General features: G+C 33.6%; 1 protein-coding gene across 2 annotated transcripts in view; it reads right to left on the bottom strand.

Moving 5' to 3' along the window:
* Nucleotides 1-8,292: 8,292 nt before the first annotated feature.
* Nucleotides 8,293-21,427, bottom strand: part of LOC142322090 (esterase E4-like) — a 42,940-nt gene continuing 29,805 nt past the window's right edge. Inside the window, exons 9-11 of one of the 2 annotated variants that reach the window (XM_075360765.1) lie at nt 16,223-16,355; nt 12,025-12,203; nt 8,293-8,447 (exon numbers count right to left, since the gene is read on the bottom strand). In XM_075360765.1, coding sequence (XP_075216880.1) covers nt 12,050-12,203; nt 16,223-16,355 — 287 coding nt within the window. In that variant the 3' untranslated portion in view covers nt 8,293-8,447; nt 12,025-12,049. Of the gene's footprint in view, nt 8,448-11,916; nt 12,204-16,222; nt 16,356-21,427 lie in introns of those variants that run through there. The other variant, XM_075360764.1, reaches the window with a different exon arrangement.

The raw sequence follows: 21,427 nt of genomic DNA, 5'->3' as shown, positions 1-21,427 counted from the left end.
TTTCACACTTGGCGGGAGATGCTATTGTTGTAGACATGTTTACGTCCTTAACTTAAATTTTACGTGCTAGCTTAGGGTTCAGAACTAAACTAAGTGACGCGGCGTGATTCAAGGCCATACTAGAGACGCTGCTTTAAACCCACCGGGTTGGTCTAGTGGTTAACGCGTCTTCCCAAATCAGCTGATTTGGAATTACAGAGTTACAGCGTTCAAGTCCTAGTAAAGCCAGTTTTACACGGATTTGAATACTAGATCGTGGATACCGGTGTTCTTTGCTGGTTGGGTTTCAATTAACCACACATCTCAGGATTGGTCGAACTGAGAATGTACAAGATTACACTTCATTTACACTCATACATATCATCCTCTGAAGAATTATCTAAACGGTAGTTACCGGAGGCTAAACAGGAAAAAGAAAGAGACGCTGCGTTACACATATGCGCAAAGGTTCATCCGATTTTTGCGCGGGTTTTTATTTCGCGACCGATCGGACCTTGAAAAAAAATAACTCGTATATATCAATTTTACGGCTTTAAACATCTATTTTCTATAATTTTAATAAATTGAATAGTAAAGTACTAATCAAGATAGTATTGTCAAATATTAACATTTATTAGTTGTATAAAAGCAAATACTTTTCCAAATTTAATACAGTATGGTTTAAATCTCATAAATATGGTTTTCTGAGAAAATGATTTCAAATGAAGTGTTTATAAGGAAAGACTTTTTCCAAGAAAGTCTATTTTATTATCAAGGAGAAGGCATACATAAATAATTCCATTAGGTTCGAAATTATAATAATATTTCTTGGAATTATGTGACGCTGTATTGGCGAGTGAATAATAACTTTTATTGTAACAGGTTAGTTGCATAAACAAATGACTCATCAGTTTATACAATAAAACAACTTACAGTAAATGTTTTTAGGTACATTTAGCTGTAATACCATACTAACACCAACATTTTTCTTTTTACTTCTCTAAACAGTTGTCATTAAATTTAAACAAATCATACCACTAGGTTTACGATTTCATTTTGTACAATCCTTCTCTATTTTATTAACCTCATGATGGCATATCTTTTGACCTCATCATCGCTCCTAAGTGACTGCTACTGAAATTTTATTTTTGTATTAGCAAGCAAATAAAACCGGGACCAGATCTGGGGTATAAGCACATGTTCATGTATTTCCCACACAAACTGTTGAAACAACAATTTATTTGTTGCCATTGAGTGTGTGAAAGTGTTATCATAAAACAAAATATCATGCCATTAGTTTTATACTTGTATTGTGGGTAACAGTAAATTAAGGATTTCATCGAAAACCCTTTAAATTTTTCCATTTGATATTAAATTAACTGAGCAATAGGCCTTGACAGTTATAGAAAGTGCGGGCTGACACATTCTGTAGGTTCAGAGTATACAAGACTTCTGTTCTAAAGAAGTTACTGAATGATATTATCTATTGATTACAATTAGTTTTACAAGTATTATAGCAGATTCACATTTCATAACCACTTATATACAAAAAAGGTCATTATATTCTTGTTTTTATCCATGAAGCGCCTACTTATGTTTTTTTTATTTTTTTGAGGTTCTAATTGAGGAACAGATCTGGCACAAATATTTTCTGTACAAAACAATTTTATAGTTTTATAAAATTTACTATTAGCCAACATGCAAGAAGGTGTCATTTGTAGGGTTGAATATCACTAGCGTTTAGGTGAGTATATTCTAAGGCAGTAAAATGCCACTTCACCATTTGCCTTCCTTATGAAGCCTAACATAGGGGCTTATTATTCCTGAGATTGGCTAAGCCAATTTTGAGAGTGATTGGAGTGTCATGCGTCTTATCACTTACAACAGCTAGATTATGGTATCTGACATTTAGAAATAACACTACTATTGGGTTAAGTAATAAAATTTTGCATGAATAAACTTATACTAATTTACTTTTATAATTGTTTTTTATTTTTTTATTATACAAAATAGTAATAGATTAGACAATAAAATACAGTTAATGAAGTTTATTGAAATTAATTTAATGCAATTAAATGAAATTTATTACAATGTGAAATAATATAAAGTTGTCAGGACTGATAGAAAATTTACTAAATGAATTCTTATTCAATACTGTTGTAAGAATCTTAAAGAAAATAACTTTTAACTACACTGAGTATATATTAACTTAATTATGAGTTAACATATACTCAAGGAATGCTACTGCTACAAAGACACTATGTAGGTACCTGTGTGCTACGGTTACCATTTTGAATAACTATCTCATTAGATAGCTATTGAAAATACAAAAGCGTGTGTCAGGCTTATGTCCAACTACAGTGATTTTCATAGAATGGAAACTTTCTCTTTCACCACTAAAACTAAAGAATTCTTCTGAGTTCTAGTCTTAAGGGAAAGACATATAGTCCTTGTAGTAATACATTAACATGTAGCAGTATATGTAGTCTATGTAGTAGTTAATGAAAGGTAATCAACAAACACAAAATCATACTAATAACGGTTTTCTCAGAAAAAAGTGAAGCGAAATGAAGTGAAGGAAAAAGCGAAGAGTTTTCTCTTCTAGAACTCATGTACTTCTGATATAATTTACTGAATTTTTTTGTACTAATTTGAGGAAGATGAATGAAAGAATTTCTGCTCAATACCATATACTGAATTCTGTATCTAATGCATGTTTTTTATTATAATAATACTGTCTGTAGTTGTAATTACAGTTGGTGTCGCGGTCTCTGACTGAAAAATCATGAGAAAGTGAAGTTAACTGAACCCAAATTATCAGAATAAACAGTTAAAAATACATGCTTTAATGTTTAAAAACAACTTGGATGAATTCCAACTTATAAAACACTCTTATCTACAAAAAAAAACCCAAACATATTTTGTTATTGCCTTCTCACTTCATTAAATATCAATAAAGAGATATGTGTCATTGTTGGTTGAATATTATCACTAGTAACTGAGATCATAAAGTCATTGGGAATAACCCACCATTAACATTAATCATTTAAAAATATATATATTTTTGTACTTCACACTTACTATAACAAACTTTGATACCCCAATACAATAAAATTTATAGTTATAATTTTATTTTTAAGTCAGATCAGTCATTATAAATATAGCTGCTGCACATCAATATCAGCTTGATCTAAACACAGCAAATATATTTATCTTAACTCAAACAATTTAATACTTATCACCCATCAGTTGCTAATTGTTTGGTATCTATTTCCATGAAAATACTTGTTTGTAGATTTGAAATTAAGTAACATTTACAAAAAGACTCCCAAACAAAACACATACTAACAAAAATAGCTACTGCGGTGATTATACTACACACTGCTTCTGATAAACTACATACTTCGCCTGCAGATAAAAAAAATACAAGTAATACACATAATAACAAAATCAACCTTTGTTAATCACCTCTAGAACCTGGGAACAATTAAAAATATGAAAACCAACAAATAGAATTTGTACATAAAAGTCATGAAAATCAATAATACCTTAGAACAATATGAAATTAACAAACAAAAACGTTTGTCAAAAAAATTAAGTAAATACAAAACAGATATTTAATGCTATAATTTGATTACATAAACACAGACACTGTTCTTCACTTCAACAATGGCTTCAAAAAGATTTTCTTAAATAATTGATCTCCATTATCAATTAAAAGAAATTTGTGACTGTATTTAGAATATGTATGAATATATATTATTGTCTTCTTTTAATCTAAATAATTATTCTTTTTACATATTCTGATTATGAAATAAATATCTCTATCATTAAACATTTTTTTGACTGTTTTGTGAATAAAATGCAAATTTTCTTTTCAAGTATTTTTTATTTTTATTTTTTTTAACCATATATAGAAATATTATTAAGCAATTAGTAAAAGAAATCTTTTTGAGCAAAATATAAGAATATTTTGTAAGTAATATGTTTAGAAGACCACACATGCCTGAAATCGCTAATGATAACTCTATGTACACCTAAAAATATGTATACTGTATATTTGTGTATATATTATAACGAATAATATAATACACATTCCATATAAAATACACATATAATATGTATAACATTTATTTTATATATACTAATATATCTATGTGTATATATATTTATTTATATATATTATTACCATATATATATATATATATATATATATATATACAACTAACTTAATATTGGTGGATGGCAACAGTAGCAGCTCAGATGTCAGTTAGAGTAAGTATACGGACCCGCTTGCATAAGCATCACACCTGCCACGTAGATGACTGTGCAGTTCTTCCACCATAGCAGCGCTGCAGCCCCACCACTTGCAGGCTTCAGTAAAAGAGCATACACGAGAGTGAATTTTCAATTCATCATCAACCACTACCTGGAGAAGACAGAAGAAGTTCCCTGGTCGCCTCAACGTGGGACCTCCTTAGCTGTAAAATGAACTATCATTTTACAAACTCTTGGGAGTTGTTGAATAAACTATTTTTTTCAATTTTGAACTGATGTCTCTTTTTTTCTGCTTAAATTTTTTTTTTCTGTCTTCAGTCATTTGACTGGTTTGATGCAGCTCTCCAAGATTCCCTATCTAGTGCTAGTCGTTTCATTTCAGTATACCCTCTACATCCTACATCCCCAACAATTTGTTTTACATACTCCAAACGTGGCCTGCCTACACAATTTTTCCCTTCTACCTGTCCTTCCAATATTAAAGCGACTATTCCAGGATGCCTTAGTATGTGGCCTATAAGTCTGTCTCTTCTTTTAACTATATTTTTCCAAATGCTTCTTTCTTCATCTATTTGCCGCAATACCTCTTCATTTGTCACTTTATCCACCCATCTGATTTTTAACATTCTCCTATAGCACCACATTTCAAAAGCTTCTAATCTTTTCTTCTCAGATACTCCGATTGTCCAAGTTTCACTTCCATATAAAGCGACACTCCAAACATATACTTTCAAAAATCTTTTCCTAACATTTAAATTAATTTTTGATGTAAACAAATTATATTTCTTACTGAAGGCTCGTTTAGCTTGTGCTATTCGGCATTTTATATCGCGCCTGCTTCGTCAATCTTTAGTAATTTTACTTCCCAAATAACAAAATTCTTCTACCTCCATAATCTTTTCTCCTATTTTCACATTCAGTGGTCCATCTTTGTTATTTCTACTACATTTCATTACTTTTGTTTTGTTCTTGTTTATTTTCATGCGATAGTTCTTGCGTAGGACTTCATCTATGCCGTTCATTGTTTCTTCTAAATCCTTTTTACTCTCGGCTAGAATTACTATATCATCAGCAAATCGTAGCATCTTTATCTTTTCACCTTGTACTGTTACTCCGAATCTAAATTTTTCTTTAACATCATTAACTGCTAGTTCTATGTAAAGATTAAAAAGTAACGGGGATAGGGAACATCCTTGTTGGACTCCCTTTCTTATTACGGCTTCTTTCTTATGTTCTTCAATTGTTATTGTTGCTGTTTGGTTCCTGAACATGTTAGCAATTGTTCTTCTATCTCTGTATTTGAACCCTAATTTTTATAAAATGCTGAACATTTTATTCCAGTCTACGTTATCGAAAGCCTTTTCTAGGTCTATAAATAAATAGGTCTATAAACCAAGTATGTTGGTTTGTTTTTCTTTAATCTTCCTTCTACTATTAATCTGAGGCCTAAAATTGCTTCCCTTGTCCCTATACTTTTCCTGAAACCAAATTGGTCTTCTCCTAACACTTCTTCCACTCTCCTCTCAATTCTTCTGTATAAAATTCTAGTTAAGATTTTTGATGCATGACTAGTTAAACTAATTGTTCTGTATTCTTCACATTTATCTGCCCCTGCTTTCTTTGGTATCATAACTATAATACTTTTTTTGAAGTCTGATGGAAATTCCCCATTTTCATAAATATTACACACCAGTTTGTATAATCTATCAATCGCTTCCTCACCTGCACTGCGCAGTAATTCTACAGGTATTCCGTCTATTCCAGGAGCCTTTCTGCCATTTAAATCTTTTAATGCTCTCTTAAATTCAGATCTCAGTATTATTTCTCCCATTTCATCCTCCTTAACTTCCTCTTCTTCCTCTATAACACCATTTTCTAATTCATTTCCTCCGTATAACTTTTCAATATATTCCACCCATCTATCGACTTTACCTTTCGTATTATATATTGGTGTACCATCTTTGTTTAACACATTATTAGATTTTAATTTATGTACCCCAAAATTTTCCTTAACTTTCCTGTATGCTCCGTCTATTTTACCAATGTTCATTTCTCTTTCCACTTCTGAACACTTTTCTTTAATCCACTCTTCTCTCGCTAGTCTGCACTTCCTGCTTATAGTATTTCTTAATTGTCTATAGTTCCTTTTACTTTCTTCATCATTAGCATTCTTATATTTTCTACGTTCATCCATCAGCTGCAATATATCGTCTGAAACCCAAGGTTTTCTACCAGTTCTCTTTATTCTGCCTAAGTTTACTTCTGCTGATTTAAGAATTTCCTTTTTAACATTCTCCCATTCTTCTTCTACATTTTCTACCTTATCTTTTTTACTCAGACCTCTTGTGATGTCCTCCTCAAAAATCTTCTTTACCTCCTCTTCCTCAAGCTTCTCTAAATTCCACCAATTCATCTGACACCTTTTCTTCAGGTTTTTAAATCCCAATTTACATTTCATTATCACCAAATTATGGTCGCTATCAATGTCTGCTCCAGGGTAAGTTTTGCAGTTGACGAGTTGATTTCTAAGTCTTTGCTTAACCATGATATAATCTATCTGATACCTTGCAGTATCACCTGGCTTTTTCCAAGTGTATATTCTTCTATTATGATTTTTAAATTGGGTGTTGGCAATTACTAAATTATACTTTGTGCAAAACTCTATAAGTTGGTCCCCTCTTTCATTTCTTTTGCCCAGCCTGTACTCACCCACTATATTTCCTTCTTTGCCTTTTCCAATGCTTGCATTCCAGTCTCCAACTAATATTAAATTTTCATCTCCTTTTACGTGTTTAATTGCTTCATCAATCTCTTCGTATATACACTCTACTTCATCATCATCATGAGTGCTTGTAGGCATATAGACATTAACAATCGTTGTCGGTTTAGGTTTTGATTTTATCCTTATTACAATGATTCTATCGCTATGCATTTTGAAATACTCTACTCTCTTCCCTATCTTCTTGTTCATTATGAAACCTACTCCTGCCTGCCCATTATTTGAAGCTGAGTTAATTATTCTAAAATCACCTGAACAAAAGTCGCCTTCCTCTTCCCACCGAACCTCACTAATTCCTACTACATCCACATTTATCCTATCCATTTCCCTTTTTAGATTTTCTAGCCTTCCAACCTTTTTTAAACATCTAACATTCCACGCTCCGACTCGTAGAATGTTATTTTTTAATTTTCTGGCGACCCCTTCCTTAGTAGTTCCCACCCGGAGATCCGAACAGGTTACTAGTTTACCTCCGGAATATTTTACCAAGGAATGCGCCTCCATCATTGCTATATGAAAATGCAGAGAGCCACATTTTCTTAGAAAAAAAGCAGCTGTAGTTTTCCATTGCTTTCAGCTGCGCAGTACTCAGAGGACTGAGTGATGTTAATATGGCTGTTTAAGTCATTCTGACTCACGCCACTAACAACTACTGAAAGAGCTGCTGCCCTCTTTCAGGAATCATTCCTTAGTCTGGCTCTCAACAGATACCTCTCCGATATGGTTGCACCATCGGTCCAGCTACTCTGTATCCCTGAGCACTCAAGCCCCCTCACCAACGGCAAGGTCTCATGATTCATAGAGGAGGAAAGTAAAAGTACGTAAAGTTTTATTTCACCAATAATTTCTGATTTTTTTTTCATATTTCTTTTTTTGTATTGCTATAGAATAATTATTTACAGTTAAATTTTTTTTTACAATCAGAGGTTAATAATTATTAATAAATCAATATATTAAAATTAAAAAAAATAAAAGTTAGAAAAATATATATGCATATGTAGTCGGATTCGAATCAATGTGCCTTCTCCTTGTAAGATCCAAATATTTCATTAATTAAAATTTTATTTGACTATAACTCTGGAATCAATGAAAATAGGTACCGCTTATGGTATATCGTTGAAAACCTCTCAATGAGGGCTTATTGCTGCAGTTAAGAAAAAATCCAAAATCCAAATGTTTGAAAATTGAAATCCCACTTTATTTATAAGTTTGACTATACACATTTTTGGCCCAGTCGATTATAATCAAAAGGGGAGGTGCACAACTAGATGTTACAACAGTCCTAAATACAAAATTTCAACATTTTATGGCTAATCATTTTTGAGTTATGCGAGATACATACATCATGCTGAAACTTGTCAAAATGAATTCAGGGGTGGTCAAAATGTATATTTCCGTTGAAATCTGAAAACTGAAATTTTTCACGATTACAATATTTCTTTGTACTTCGTACAAGGAAGTAAAAATACATACGATGCTATTTAATTAAAACTAGTTTAATATCCCAATTAATACTATTATTTTAGAGTACTTTAAATAATTATCTTTTCTACTTACTTTATTGATGTAGCTCGCAAATTTCGAAGTCGCTGTCGTCGGTAGATTCTAAACAGCTCATGTCCAAGCTGAATTCATATTTATCATAGATTTATCGATGTGTACATCATATAAATTTTCATCTTCGATGTATTTATTTTTAATGTTGACAACATGCTGGCAGACATTGCTCCACTCATCTTAAGACACTATGAAATTTCTCTTCAGCTAACTTAAGAACTCCAACACGTTAAAAGTTGTATTTTTCTTAGCTACTTGCCCTTTCACTTGACTCCTAATCATTTCAATGGCATTTAAGTCAGGGTGATAAGGTGGCAACTGTAGAAGTGTTTGATCATAATTTTCGAAAATGTCAACTATTAGAAATTTCTTTCGATTTTCTTTGTGTAATTTTGTATCATATAATTCAGTCTTTGTCATTGCAGGAGAATAGTTAGGTCATTATTCAGCTAACCATTTTATCATATCACTTTCTAGTGTTAGAATTTGGCTGTTTTGTAGCAGAACGTTATGATACGATGCGTTATCTAATACAATGACCGACCAAGGTGGCAATTTGGGAATACACTTCTCCCATAACCATTTCGTGCACTTTTCAAAATCCAACGATTTGTGATAATCTCCTTTCTTATTTGAGTCATACATAAGTAAACCATTGTTAATGAATCCTTAATTACAGCCGGCATGAACAATTATTAATAGTGAGTCCTTGGATATTGGTGTTTTCAGTCCCTCATGAAGGTTTGTTGTGTCATGATTTTGTGTCGCATGACTACTGTGATTGTAGGTTTCATCTGTGTGTACAATCGGTCTTCCTTCTTCATGGAACAGGTAAATTTGTCTTAGAAATTTCATTCTTTGCATTTTAATGTCATTCCATTTTATCAGTATTTTCCGGTTGTCTTCTGTTTTTTCCATCTAAATCCCATTTTACGTAATTCCTCTTAAAGCTCTTTCCTTTCACCCCCTTTGAAATTAATTTCACTTTTGTGGGCTTTTTGCATATAATTCTCTTTACAGTAGGAACGCATTTTTCGGTTACATAAAATTTATTTATTAAACGCCTCAAAGCATCAGTGTCAAATGAATCTAAATTGCACACAATTTAGTGGGGGTGGTTGTAACACCCCCACAGTTTTCTTGTCGAAATGAACACGGATGGCTTCTCAGTTTAATTTGATTTCCCTTCTGCTATAATTTTTTGGACTATTCGATCTGATTCTTTTGTCGATTAAACAATCGTATGCAGCACTTCAATTTTCCTCAATGTTCCGGTTCTGACATTTTTTTTTTAAAAGAAATTGTAAACATTGAATACAATTTCCCTTGCCTAACTATGAATTACTGTACCTTTTCCCCTAACTTGGGCATTTTAAAAGAAAATAACTGTATTGAAATATTAAAAATTTGCATGTCTGATTTATGACAAAGCCTTAAATGAAAACAACACAATAAATAGTAAATATAAATCACTAACAGCTATTCACTTCATTAATTAAAATATACACCACAATAAATGTTTTAATAATAACCACTTCTAAACATAATTAAAGCCTAATTATCTAAAGCATAATAAGAGTAAATTAAAAATAAGTAAATGAAATTCTTAGAATTGATTGTTGTGTTTACAGCAATTCATAAATAGCATATTAGTATTGCATGGTTCTACTATTATTGGTTGCTATACAACAGGAAGTAGGCCTAGATCACAACACCAATATATAACTTAGAATAAAACTCAACAATTACATATGCTACAGCAAGTTTATGAAACCATACCATGAAAGACATATAAAAAATGACATGTTTTTAGTTTCGTTGTAACACAGGCAAATGCATGCAAATGCTAGTACATAGGCTTTTAGTTCCTGCCTTAAAATATGTGCCAATACATTTACTTAAAGTTTACATGTCTATAAAGATTTATTAATTCCACCAATAGAGTGCAGGAGGTATTGGATATATGTCACTTACATATATTACAGTACACTTACAGTTACAGTACAATATGGCTGGTAGTAAATTTTGGTCAAAATAGAAGCAGCAAAGGGTTAAAGAAGGGTTATGAAATTTTTTCACCTCTAAAATGTTTCCACTTCTTAATAATATAGTAAGATGTTAAAACAAGATATATCAAGAAAAACAGAAATGTTAAGATTTATAAAATTCATAATTATAAATCCAATTTAAATTATATGTTTAAGGGAAATGAATTTTCCTATTTTTCCAATAATTCACTAATTTGTATTACCTTCTTCCAAAATTCCTTAAATGTAGTTAAGAGTTGACTGAAATACAACTCTTAACACTGTTTGCCAGTCAACTTTTGCTGTTTGTGAAGATCAGTGATTGATCTGTTAAAACAGTAAAAAGTATCATGATTTTTTAAATAAACAGTTCTGTCAAATAAAAAATGATTTTACTATTGTCATTTATTAATAACAGGGCTGTTATAAAATTGACATCTGACCATAACTGTTTCTCTAACCATCAAAAGAATAAAAAAATGTTTACTGCAGAGTTAATAGAACAAGAAAGGTAATTGAAGATGCTTTAGGCATTTTAACAAGCATGTTTCATATGTTCAACAAAACTATTCCTTACAATGTTTCTGTAGCTGTCTTTTAAGGCATGTTGTATCCTGAATAATTGTTTGAAAATGATAGCAATGAATTATTATATACCAAGAGAACTTTTAATAAGAAAAATGTTGTTAATAGCACATTTTCATTTCTGGATCTTGGACAAGAGTTACACGTCGCGAATATTTAATTATATCATGGGTGGTGAGAGATAATAATTTGTCATGGTGTTCAAGAGAAATAATAGATAAGTATATTGCCCTACATTAAAAATAATAAACATTACTATAAGTTTACGCAAAACATATATATGATTACCAAATGATAGTCAGGCCATCTAATGCTCACATCTCTAAATATGAAATTCTTAAGACTAATTCACTAACATTAATGAAAGAATAAAACACTAAAACCACATAATCTAAACTGTACAAAAAAAAAACAAAAACCATTAAACATTAGTTTACAAAATTCATTTTATGTTCACCTCAACCTCTGTTCCACAGAGGTTGAGGTGAGTGTTTTGTAGCATGTGTGAAAAATGCCATGCCTGACTGGGATTCGAACCCAGGACCTCCGGGTGAAAGGTCGAGACGCTACCACCTGCGCAACAGAGGCCAGCTATATAGTTGTATTAAAACAAAATTGTTGTGCTCATTTAATCTGATAATTAAAAGAAAAATAGAACTACATTATTCTAATAAATTAGTAACTTTTGGAACATACTAAGCAAGTATATAGTGAGTTTTAAACATATCTGTATTTAATTTAATGTTGCAGTATTTTCATATAATGAAATGAAAAGATTTATTTGAAATATAATGTAAAGCAAAAAATGTATAACAATACTTTTAAGTTAAAGTTGTTCTTATAATCAAAGCACTGGAAATATTTTATTCCAAAGAGTCATTCTTTCAGGAAAGGGTAAACCTTTTACCATTGTCAATTTTGAATTAATATCCAAATACTTTTCATCATTGTATGTAACTGGAAGCCATTGTACTGGAGAACCATCAGGTGTTGGATTTCTGAAAAGAAAACAAAAATATTTCTTAATACAATGTAAAAAAAATCAAGTGAAACATAGAAAAACGCCAACAAAACTACAACTAAATTCCTATCTCTGTAGTAGAATGGAAGCAACTCAGCCTTTTATCCAGAATGTACTGGTTTTGAATATGAATGGTTTTGAAATTATGATTTCTGGAGTCTGAACAGCCTCCAGAAATCTTAAGACATGTATTACATTATAATAGAATCATGACATAATCAACTGTATCCTTTACTTATTTCCCCTTCATCATTCTAATTTTGAGTGACGCTATAGTAATATGATTAACAGTAATCACAATCCAACAACAAATGGAAAAAGGGGGACATTAATAAAATCTAGTGGCACTGTAAAGGTATTGGCTTGGCTAAGCCTCAATATGACATCTTTTATTTCATTAAAATAAGTAATTAGTAATGATACATTAGAGAGAGTGAAATTTTTTAATAAGTATCACTTCTCTTAGTCTGACGACAGAAAGAAATTACTGAAAAATGGAACTTTAAGTTTTGATTATATTTTTGTTATTGAACTACAATCTTAAATATGCATTGCTGGTTTAGGATCTCTCCACTATCACTCATAACTGGTTCCTAAAATATTTGAGGTCTACAAATCCACGTTAAGCAAATCATTAAATATGTGCTTTATTATTTTAAAATAATGTGAATTTTTGCAGGAAATAGATACTAAACTGGTTTCTTTATTACTTTAAGAGTGTAGTTGTAGAAAAACAGTGTACCTTTAACCCTAGACCACTGATGTACATAAAATTTATGTGTACTGTGATTCACAGATCTCCTTCTAAGCAATGCTTTGGTGGGTTAGTGTTCTCTATTGTTTCCATGTTTCAAGTGCCTGATGCTGCTATTTTCATTTTTTTATCACTTTGTCCTGAAAGAAGGTACGTAAAACTTACATGCAGTTAGTAATTAAAGTGTTTTAGTACACACATTATTTACGTAGAGATAGCAATAAGTGCTTCCACTGGTTGTATGTAAATTTTACATAGAGTTAGTATTAAAATATAATTTACTAAAAATCTTTCTGTTATTATTCCATTCAGAATGGATAAAACTTATTATGAACCGGAAGAAGTTCTTCAGTTATTAAAAGAACCATTTGATGAGGAGAAAGAAGGTGTAGAAAACATACTTGAAGTAGAAAAATTGGAACCTGATGATGACACAGATGAGGATCCTGATTAGCTACCAAACGAGGAGGAATTAGATCAAGTTGAGATGGAAATTAAAAGCATTGAATGTGAGCCTATCCAAAAAAAGAAAAAATCCAAAAGTGAACCAGAATTACAGAATGTTCAAATGATTTATTGGTAACTCCAAACAATGATGAATTTATTGAAAAAAACAGCTACACATGAAAGACAACCATCTTGATTCCCCCCCGAGGGGAGAAGATCCCGCTTCGTAGCTTGTCCGGTCGCTACACCACCCCCTCCGTTCCTAGCCAGTAGTGGCTTTAATGGAGGACATCTTCTCGCACTCAAACTGATCACATACCACAGCGTTCAGTTCAGGCCCTGCTGAGATGCCACCGATGCAGATGCCCCGAGGGACATCTGCATTGGAAAATTCACCCTGAGATAGTAGTTTTAGGTTTATGCCTTCAGAAGAAATGAAAGACAACTAGTGCCCCTTGGAGCTGCAAAACCAAGAGAAAAAAAATTATTTATAAATGACCAAGACCAACCTCTCTAGCTAAAAATGCTGTGGAGCCGAAAGAGTGGTTTATGTTTTTTTAGATGATAAAATAATGGAAACAATTGTTCTCCATACAAATGAAGAAATTAGTTAAAGAAATAACTATGTCAACCAAAATAATTCCACTTTGAAGGACACGAACCTAGAAGAAATACATGCACTATTCAGAATCCTCATTTTATCTGTAGCTATGAAAGACAACCATCTGACAACAGATATATTGTTTCATGATTCTTATGGTTCAGGATGCTATAAGTCAACAATGTCCAAAATGAGGTTCAACTTTTTGATAAACTGTGTTCGATTTGATGACAAGAGATCAAGGCCAGAGACAAACACTTACAAAACTTCCGCCTATTTCACATATATGGAATATTTTTACAAATAATTGTTGCAAATCATACATACACACCAGGGTTATACCTAACAGTAGATGAGCAGCTGGTGGGATTCTGAGGGCATTGTCCCTTTTGAATGTACATCTCGTCAAAACTGAACACATATGGCATTAAATTCATTATCATGTATGACAATTCAACAAAGTACGTCATTGATGCCATGCCATATCTCGCCAAAGGTACAGTACCTTCTGGAATTCCAATGGCAGATTTCTTTGTCGAAAAGTTTATAGAATCTGTAAAGGGGAGTCATCGTAACATAATCCTTGACAATTGGTTTACAACTGTGCTGCTTGCCCACAAACCTTTGCAGGAATGATATTCCTACTCACAATAACTGGCACCATAAAAAGAACAAAAGGGAGCTGCCCAACGAACTTATCAATCCAACATATGGTCACAGAAAAGTCTGAAGTACAATGTTTCCTTTTGACAGAAACCTTACAGTGTTCTCTTATAAACCAAAAGAGGGAAAGCTCATGACATGTATTTCAGTGACTCATAATGAAGGAATCATTGACAGCACCTTGAAAAAACCAGACATAATACTCAGTTACAATAGTACTAAAGGAGATGTCAACGCGTTAAACCAGATATGCCAGAACATGTGTTTTAATAGAAAAGCGGGAAGATGAGCTCTCTGTATTTTTATATGTTGAATATGACATGTGTCAACTTTTTTGTGATTTATTGTCATAACCAGTACAAGAACCAAAGAAAACTATTTAGCAGATTAAAATTCATGCTGGAATTGCACAAAAACTAACTACTCCGTGTCAGAAACATCAACTTAGTTGTCCAGGTCTCTCTAGAGAATAACAAACATGAAAAAAATCACGAATCGCAAGTGTTGAACAAAAAGTGAAAAGAACTTATTGCTCAATTTGCTTTTATGAGAAGAGAAGCAGATATACTGTGTATTATGTAAAAAACCTGTATGTGGGGAACACCAAAAGAAGTCATGCATAAACTGTCTGTAAATAATATCAAATGTTTACTCATTTATTTAATATATTGTAAAAGTTTCATAAAATTGACAATGTTTAAGAATGTTTAACAACAAGAAGTAAAATGTTTTGTGTAAAAAGTGTGTCATGTAAAATGTGGTTATGGTTTTTAATTTAGACACCTGATTGTTACTTTTATGTTTTTCTTATTTTATATTATTGAATAAATATTATATAATATTTATTAATAAATAATATAATTACAGTAACATTAAAAACTTATTCTCTTGTGAGACCCACTTCTTTAGCATGTATGTAAATTTTACATGTAGTTAGTAAAATAAGGTATGCAATATTAGGTAGTTAGTATTAGGTATACACTAGGGTTGACAATATTAATGATGGAACTGGACAATAGTAAAAAAATCCTTAGAAGCAATATGGAAATTTCTGAAAATCTGTTTACTAAATCTAAAATCACATGTGAAAAAAATATTGAACTTTTATCATACCTTTTTTTGAAAACCTTTAAAAACATTTTGACAAACCTTTTTTTGATAAAAATTATAAATGTTTTAATGCAAATTAGCTTGATTGGCTTTTATCCTGTAAATTTAGTGAATGCATCCTCATTCATTCTAAGTTTTTTTTAAAACAGGTTTTTGGATAATTTGAGAAGTAGTAATTATTTTCAATATTATGAATTAGGCTGTGCTACACCCAGTTTGCTTCTTACCTTTATTTACAAATTTTTGGTTGTCAACCGTGTTTTATTTTTACTTTTGTTTTTAATATTAGTAATATCTTATTTAGCCTGTGTAACAGAACACAATTTATGGCAGGAATATTCTTGTAAGCCAAATACTAAATTCAATCTACACCATAAACCGATAAAATAAAAAAATAAACTATATAGTGTGATATTCTCACCCATTTGTAGCAAAATTTTTCCAGAATGATGTTTCAAGTTTAACCATAAATGCATCTGGATCACTTTCTCTCAATTTTGGGTATGCTACTGACATATAGAATAAATATATGAGATCATCGTGATGGACCGGACCTGAGAAACAATCAATGAATTTTTAATAACTAAAACAAAAATCTTGTTCTGAAAAGCATAACTTAAAAAAAAGATCATAATGAAATAAGGATATGAAAAAAATATATATATATATACATATACTGTGTATGTATGAATCATTTTTATAATTGTTATTTCATGTATTAATAATTATGTATGTATACATATGTAAAATGACTCGTTTTTAAAAAAAGGCAAGTCTTTTTGATGTTTAAAAAAGTGGACTTTTTTCAAAAATGAACAATTTTATTTGAATTCATCAAATAAAAGTGCACATTTAAGAGATAACTATACATTAGATGTTAAATAACTTTTAACTTTGACTCCTGTAAATCAAGAAAGTAGAATAAAGCTGGATAACTAAAGGTTGAGTTCAGTTACTGGTAATCAGCATATAGTAAGGAGATTTCCCATAATAAGTACTAAAATCTCCCCACTTCTTCATAAAAACATTGGCAACAATTAAATTCATTCTAGCATTCTTTCTTGTTCTACGCAAATCAGCTGAAAGACGAATTCTGTCATGAAAGTTGTGTTGGTTGTGATCAGAATTTTGATTGGTTTTCTTTTTTTCTTGCAATTATTAAGTGGTATTGACTGCTAAGATTATTAATTTCTATTAAATGCTTACAGCACAGATTGAAACTATCAGCATTGTTGAACACTAATAATTTAAAAGGACTGGTTAATTAAATGTGGTTTCATTGGTATATTTATCTTTAATTCATACCCTCACTCTGCAGAGTAGCATTTTATCTTTAACTGTAGCTTTCAAGAAGTACTTCTTGAATTATTTCAGGTGTTGTAGAAACATCAGGTTGTAAGGAGAGTAATATATTTTTATGTTCAAATATTCAAGTGCAGATTAATTTATATACTGTTCCTTACATTTTAATAAAATTTATCTTACATATTAATAAACTATTTTATTGATACTTTAAATATCCTAACGAATAATACTATGAATAAATGTAAACATTTTATGCTCATCATTTAGATGAATTCCTATGTCCTACAGTTTAAAAGATTATTGAATAAATCGAATAATATGCTTCAGAAATTCCTAAATTATTTAGAAGCATCTTAAGATACATGGGAAACATCAGAAAAGTCTAAGCTTTTTTATACTAGTCAGTGTTTTGGTCCTGACAAATAACCCAGTGTAAAAACATGCACAACAAATACATTTTAATTCAGAAATATGTGTCAATCAGAGAAAAATAAAAAAATTAAGTTTTTTGATGACTACCTAATTTCAAAAATAAAGGATAATTCCAAAATTGTAAAAAGTGTACAGCAAAAATAGTAATAATAAATCATTACACTAAATGGAATTAATTATTTAAACTTTTTTATTTTTCAATGGAAGAGACATACAATAAGTTACTTAACAGTTCACTACAACAATATACACTTTTTCTACGTAACTTTCAGTTGCCCAAAGTAATACTGATATCCAAGCAATCTCCAAGTCATTTGAAGAAACTACACTCTTTTTTTTTTTTTCTTTTTCCCTACTCCCTCGGGCCGGTTATCCAATTAAGTATATGCAGACCAAGGAAGTGTCCTTTTACTCAAAGGAGGCCTCCCCACCCACCGACTGTATGTCCGGCACGATAGGTCAGCCCCCCCGGTCGGATCTTTTCTTTTTGTTTTCTTTACATTGCCTGCCTCAAATTCCCAGGGCAGGAACCGAGTCCGACTATCCCCAGCCCCAGCCCCAGGAACCGGGTCTCGGTCTTTTGGTGTTGCCTGCCTCTAACCCCGCAGAAGGTAGGCCAGGCCCGACTATGTCGTTCCCAACCACCAACTACGAAGCCGGGTCTCGGTCTTTACATTCCCAGTCCGATCTCGTAACGCCTACTTGCAGTCGTAGGTTTCATAAAGAGACAATACTCATGAATATCCTTTATTAGTCTTTATTAGTACCCCATACGTCTTTCAGTATCATTTTTCTCTTTTAAAACTAAAAAGGAGAATTTTTCAAAATTATTCCAATTTTGTCTAGAACTCAATATGAAGCTAATTAGTTCCTCAGGTGTGAGATTCTGTATTCCCGTGCGAAACCTAAGTGTTGTCCATTTATCGCATTCAAATATTGTATGCTCAGCTGTGTCATCGCGTTCACAGTACCAACAACGTGGAGAGCTTCTTTTCCCAAAGCGGAATAAATATTGCTCGAAATTACCATGTCCAGAGAACATCTGAGAGACATAGTAGCTGACCTCGCCATGCTTTCGTTTGACCCATTGGCTAATGTCTGAAATCAACCTTTTTGTCCACATAGCCCCCTCATGTTGACTCCATCTACGCTACCATGCCTGTATAACCACTTCAGAAGCATCACCCCGTTCCATGCCCTGAAAGCGAAGCCAGCGTTCCAAGACCTGGAGTTCTATGGGTTTTGTGGACGCCAGAACGCACGCCGTCTCATAAGATATTGTGCGGTATCCGAACATCACCCCAACTAGAGCCTGTCTATGTAGACTCCTCAATCGTTTAGCATTCCTTTGCGTGAATATGGCTCTATACCAAACAGGTGCAGCATACAATAAAGCCAAGGTGCATGCGGAGACTAAAACCCTACGTTTAGATGATCTTGGGGCATCTTGGCCAGCTAATAGCCTTATGAGGGCTTGTAGTAATCCTTCGACTCTCTCGCATCTATATACTATATGAGCACTAAAGCTCAAGGTTTTATCAATTATCACTCCCAGATATTTAGTCTGATTGACACGTTCAAGCCTATGTTCCCCTATCTTAAGTTCAAGATCTCACAGCCGTCTCCTTCCCGCCAACAAAATATATTGACTTTTATCTACTGAAAGTGTTAATCCTTTGTCGGTTAGCCAGTTATTTACGATCTCTAGAGTATCGTTGCTCCTTTGTTTGAGGACATCTTCTGATCTCGCAGAGGTGAGTATCGCTAAATCATCAGCATAGGCCACTATTTCCGTCTCTTCAGGTAGCTGTAGTCGTAATACATCATCAATGACCAGTAACCAAAGTAATGGTCCCAGTACTGACCCCTGGGGGACACCACCATGAACTTGGTATCGTATGTCACCATCAAGCGTGCTAACTGTAGTCCATCTTTCAGACAGGTATTCGGAGATCTGTCTCCTAATGTAAGGGCTTATTCGCCTTCTGAATAAAGCCGCCATGATGGAGTCCCACTGGACGGTCCCAAAAGCATTTCTAATGTCGAGCATAACCAGTAAAGGAATCTTCCTGGTGCGCCATGTTCCAGCCTTGACTGTTATAGCCCAGCTAGTTATCTTTTCAATCGCCTGAAGCGTCTATCTGCCACGCCTGAACCCATACTGGTTGTTATGAATACCGCCGCCTGTCTCTAACTCAAGCAGTAACCTTTCTGCGATCAATCTCTCAGCCACTTTCCCCATATTGTTTATGGCTCAACGGGCAGTAACCAACCACTTCTGCATTAGCAGTTTTCTTGGGCAAGAACACAGTGCGCGACTCCCTCCAACAATTAGGGAAGGTCCTGTTCTGCAAGCAATAACTTGCCACATCTGTCATTTCCCAAGGGGCTTTCATCATAAGTCCCTTGAGGATCGCAGCAGGAATACAGTCTGGACCCGGACTCTTTTTGTTCCTGAGTCTAGATACCGCTAAGGTGACTTCATGTTGTGTGAATCGATCTGCATCGCATTCAACCAGCTCCGATAGACCCGATTCAGCCACCGGAAAAAGTGTTCTCAATTGTATACCAGCGAACTCAGCTGTAAGGACAGGCAAACGTCTACCCAGTCTTCCCATGACGATCTGAAAAGGACGTCCCCACGGGTCCGAGTCCAGCTCCAAGCATAACTCCTTCCAACGTGCTCTCTTGCTAGATTTTATTAGGTAATTTAGTTACCGCCTGGCATCAGCAAACATATTTACAGCATGCTCATACACAGCACTACCTCTTCTACGGAGTCTAAATTTTCTCCTTCGCCAGTACTGCAGAATCCGTCTTTGGTTCACAATCTCCGCAGTCCACCAGTAAGCGGGTTGATACCCCCTGATATTTTGTGGAATCCTCGCCATCTCCGTGACTATTAATTCCTGCAGAACAAAAGGCGTAACCTCTCTGCCATCCATGAGCTTGCGAGCAACTTTGTCAACCACTACTTCTACCTGTCTTTTAGACAATCTCAGCGGCTTTGATGTTCTCCCGATCACCGGTCGTACACCGTCAAAAGAAAATATCGTGGCAAAGTGATCACTACCAGTTTCTGACCTCAAAACTCTCCATTGATAGAGCGAAGGATCCCAACTATTGTCAACCAATGTCAGGTCTAATACAGATCTATGACCTCTGGCTTCAAATGTATAAGAGTCGTCATTTAGACAGATCATATCAGTCGCCATCATCATTTCTGTAAAGATTTGCCCTCTTCTGTTAGTATAACTGCTACCAGCAATCGTGGCCTTGCAGTTAAAATCACCCATAACCACGGCTCTTTTCGGTGACTGTAAGATGACCCGTTGTATTTCGTCAATGTAAAGTTCATACTCGGCAATTCCAACATTAGGACTCACGTATCCAGCCACAAGGACAAAATTCAGCAAAATAATCGCTAAAATCCCCTCTCCTCTATGATGCAACTGCCATCCGACCCTATTACTGATGTTTGTTATAGCGACATCACCAACAGCATCAGCCAGCCAGTCATGACGAGCAGCAGTACCCAAGTTCGGCTCAGTAGTAATCACAATGTCAACATTCAATTCCCTGTCGGTCTCTCCCACTAAATCATGGAACAGAATACTCCTGTTGGCATTGGACAATATTATACTAATCATTTCTGGCTTTGCCGCACTTTACGCCCCCGGTGCGATGGTCAGTCCCATTACAATCGAAGCATTTGGATGCCGCTTTACAATCACGTATAAGGTGGCCTGTACCCCCACAATTGTAGCACAAAGCCGACCTATCAGGACCTCTGCACTCAAAACTGGTGTGTCCCAGCGCCCAACATTTATGACATTTGACAGGATCCGTTCTGATGTATGAGCGGCAGTGCATCCAGCCAACTCTAAGT

The sequence above is a fragment of the Lycorma delicatula genome, chromosome 3 (assembly GCF_047948215.1).
Source record: "Lycorma delicatula isolate Av1 chromosome 3, ASM4794821v1, whole genome shotgun sequence".
Classification (NCBI taxonomy): domain Eukaryota; kingdom Metazoa; phylum Arthropoda; class Insecta; order Hemiptera; family Fulgoridae; genus Lycorma; species Lycorma delicatula.
Note: the sequence above shows the minus strand (reverse complement) of the source record. Positions and strands in the feature narration are given on the sequence as shown.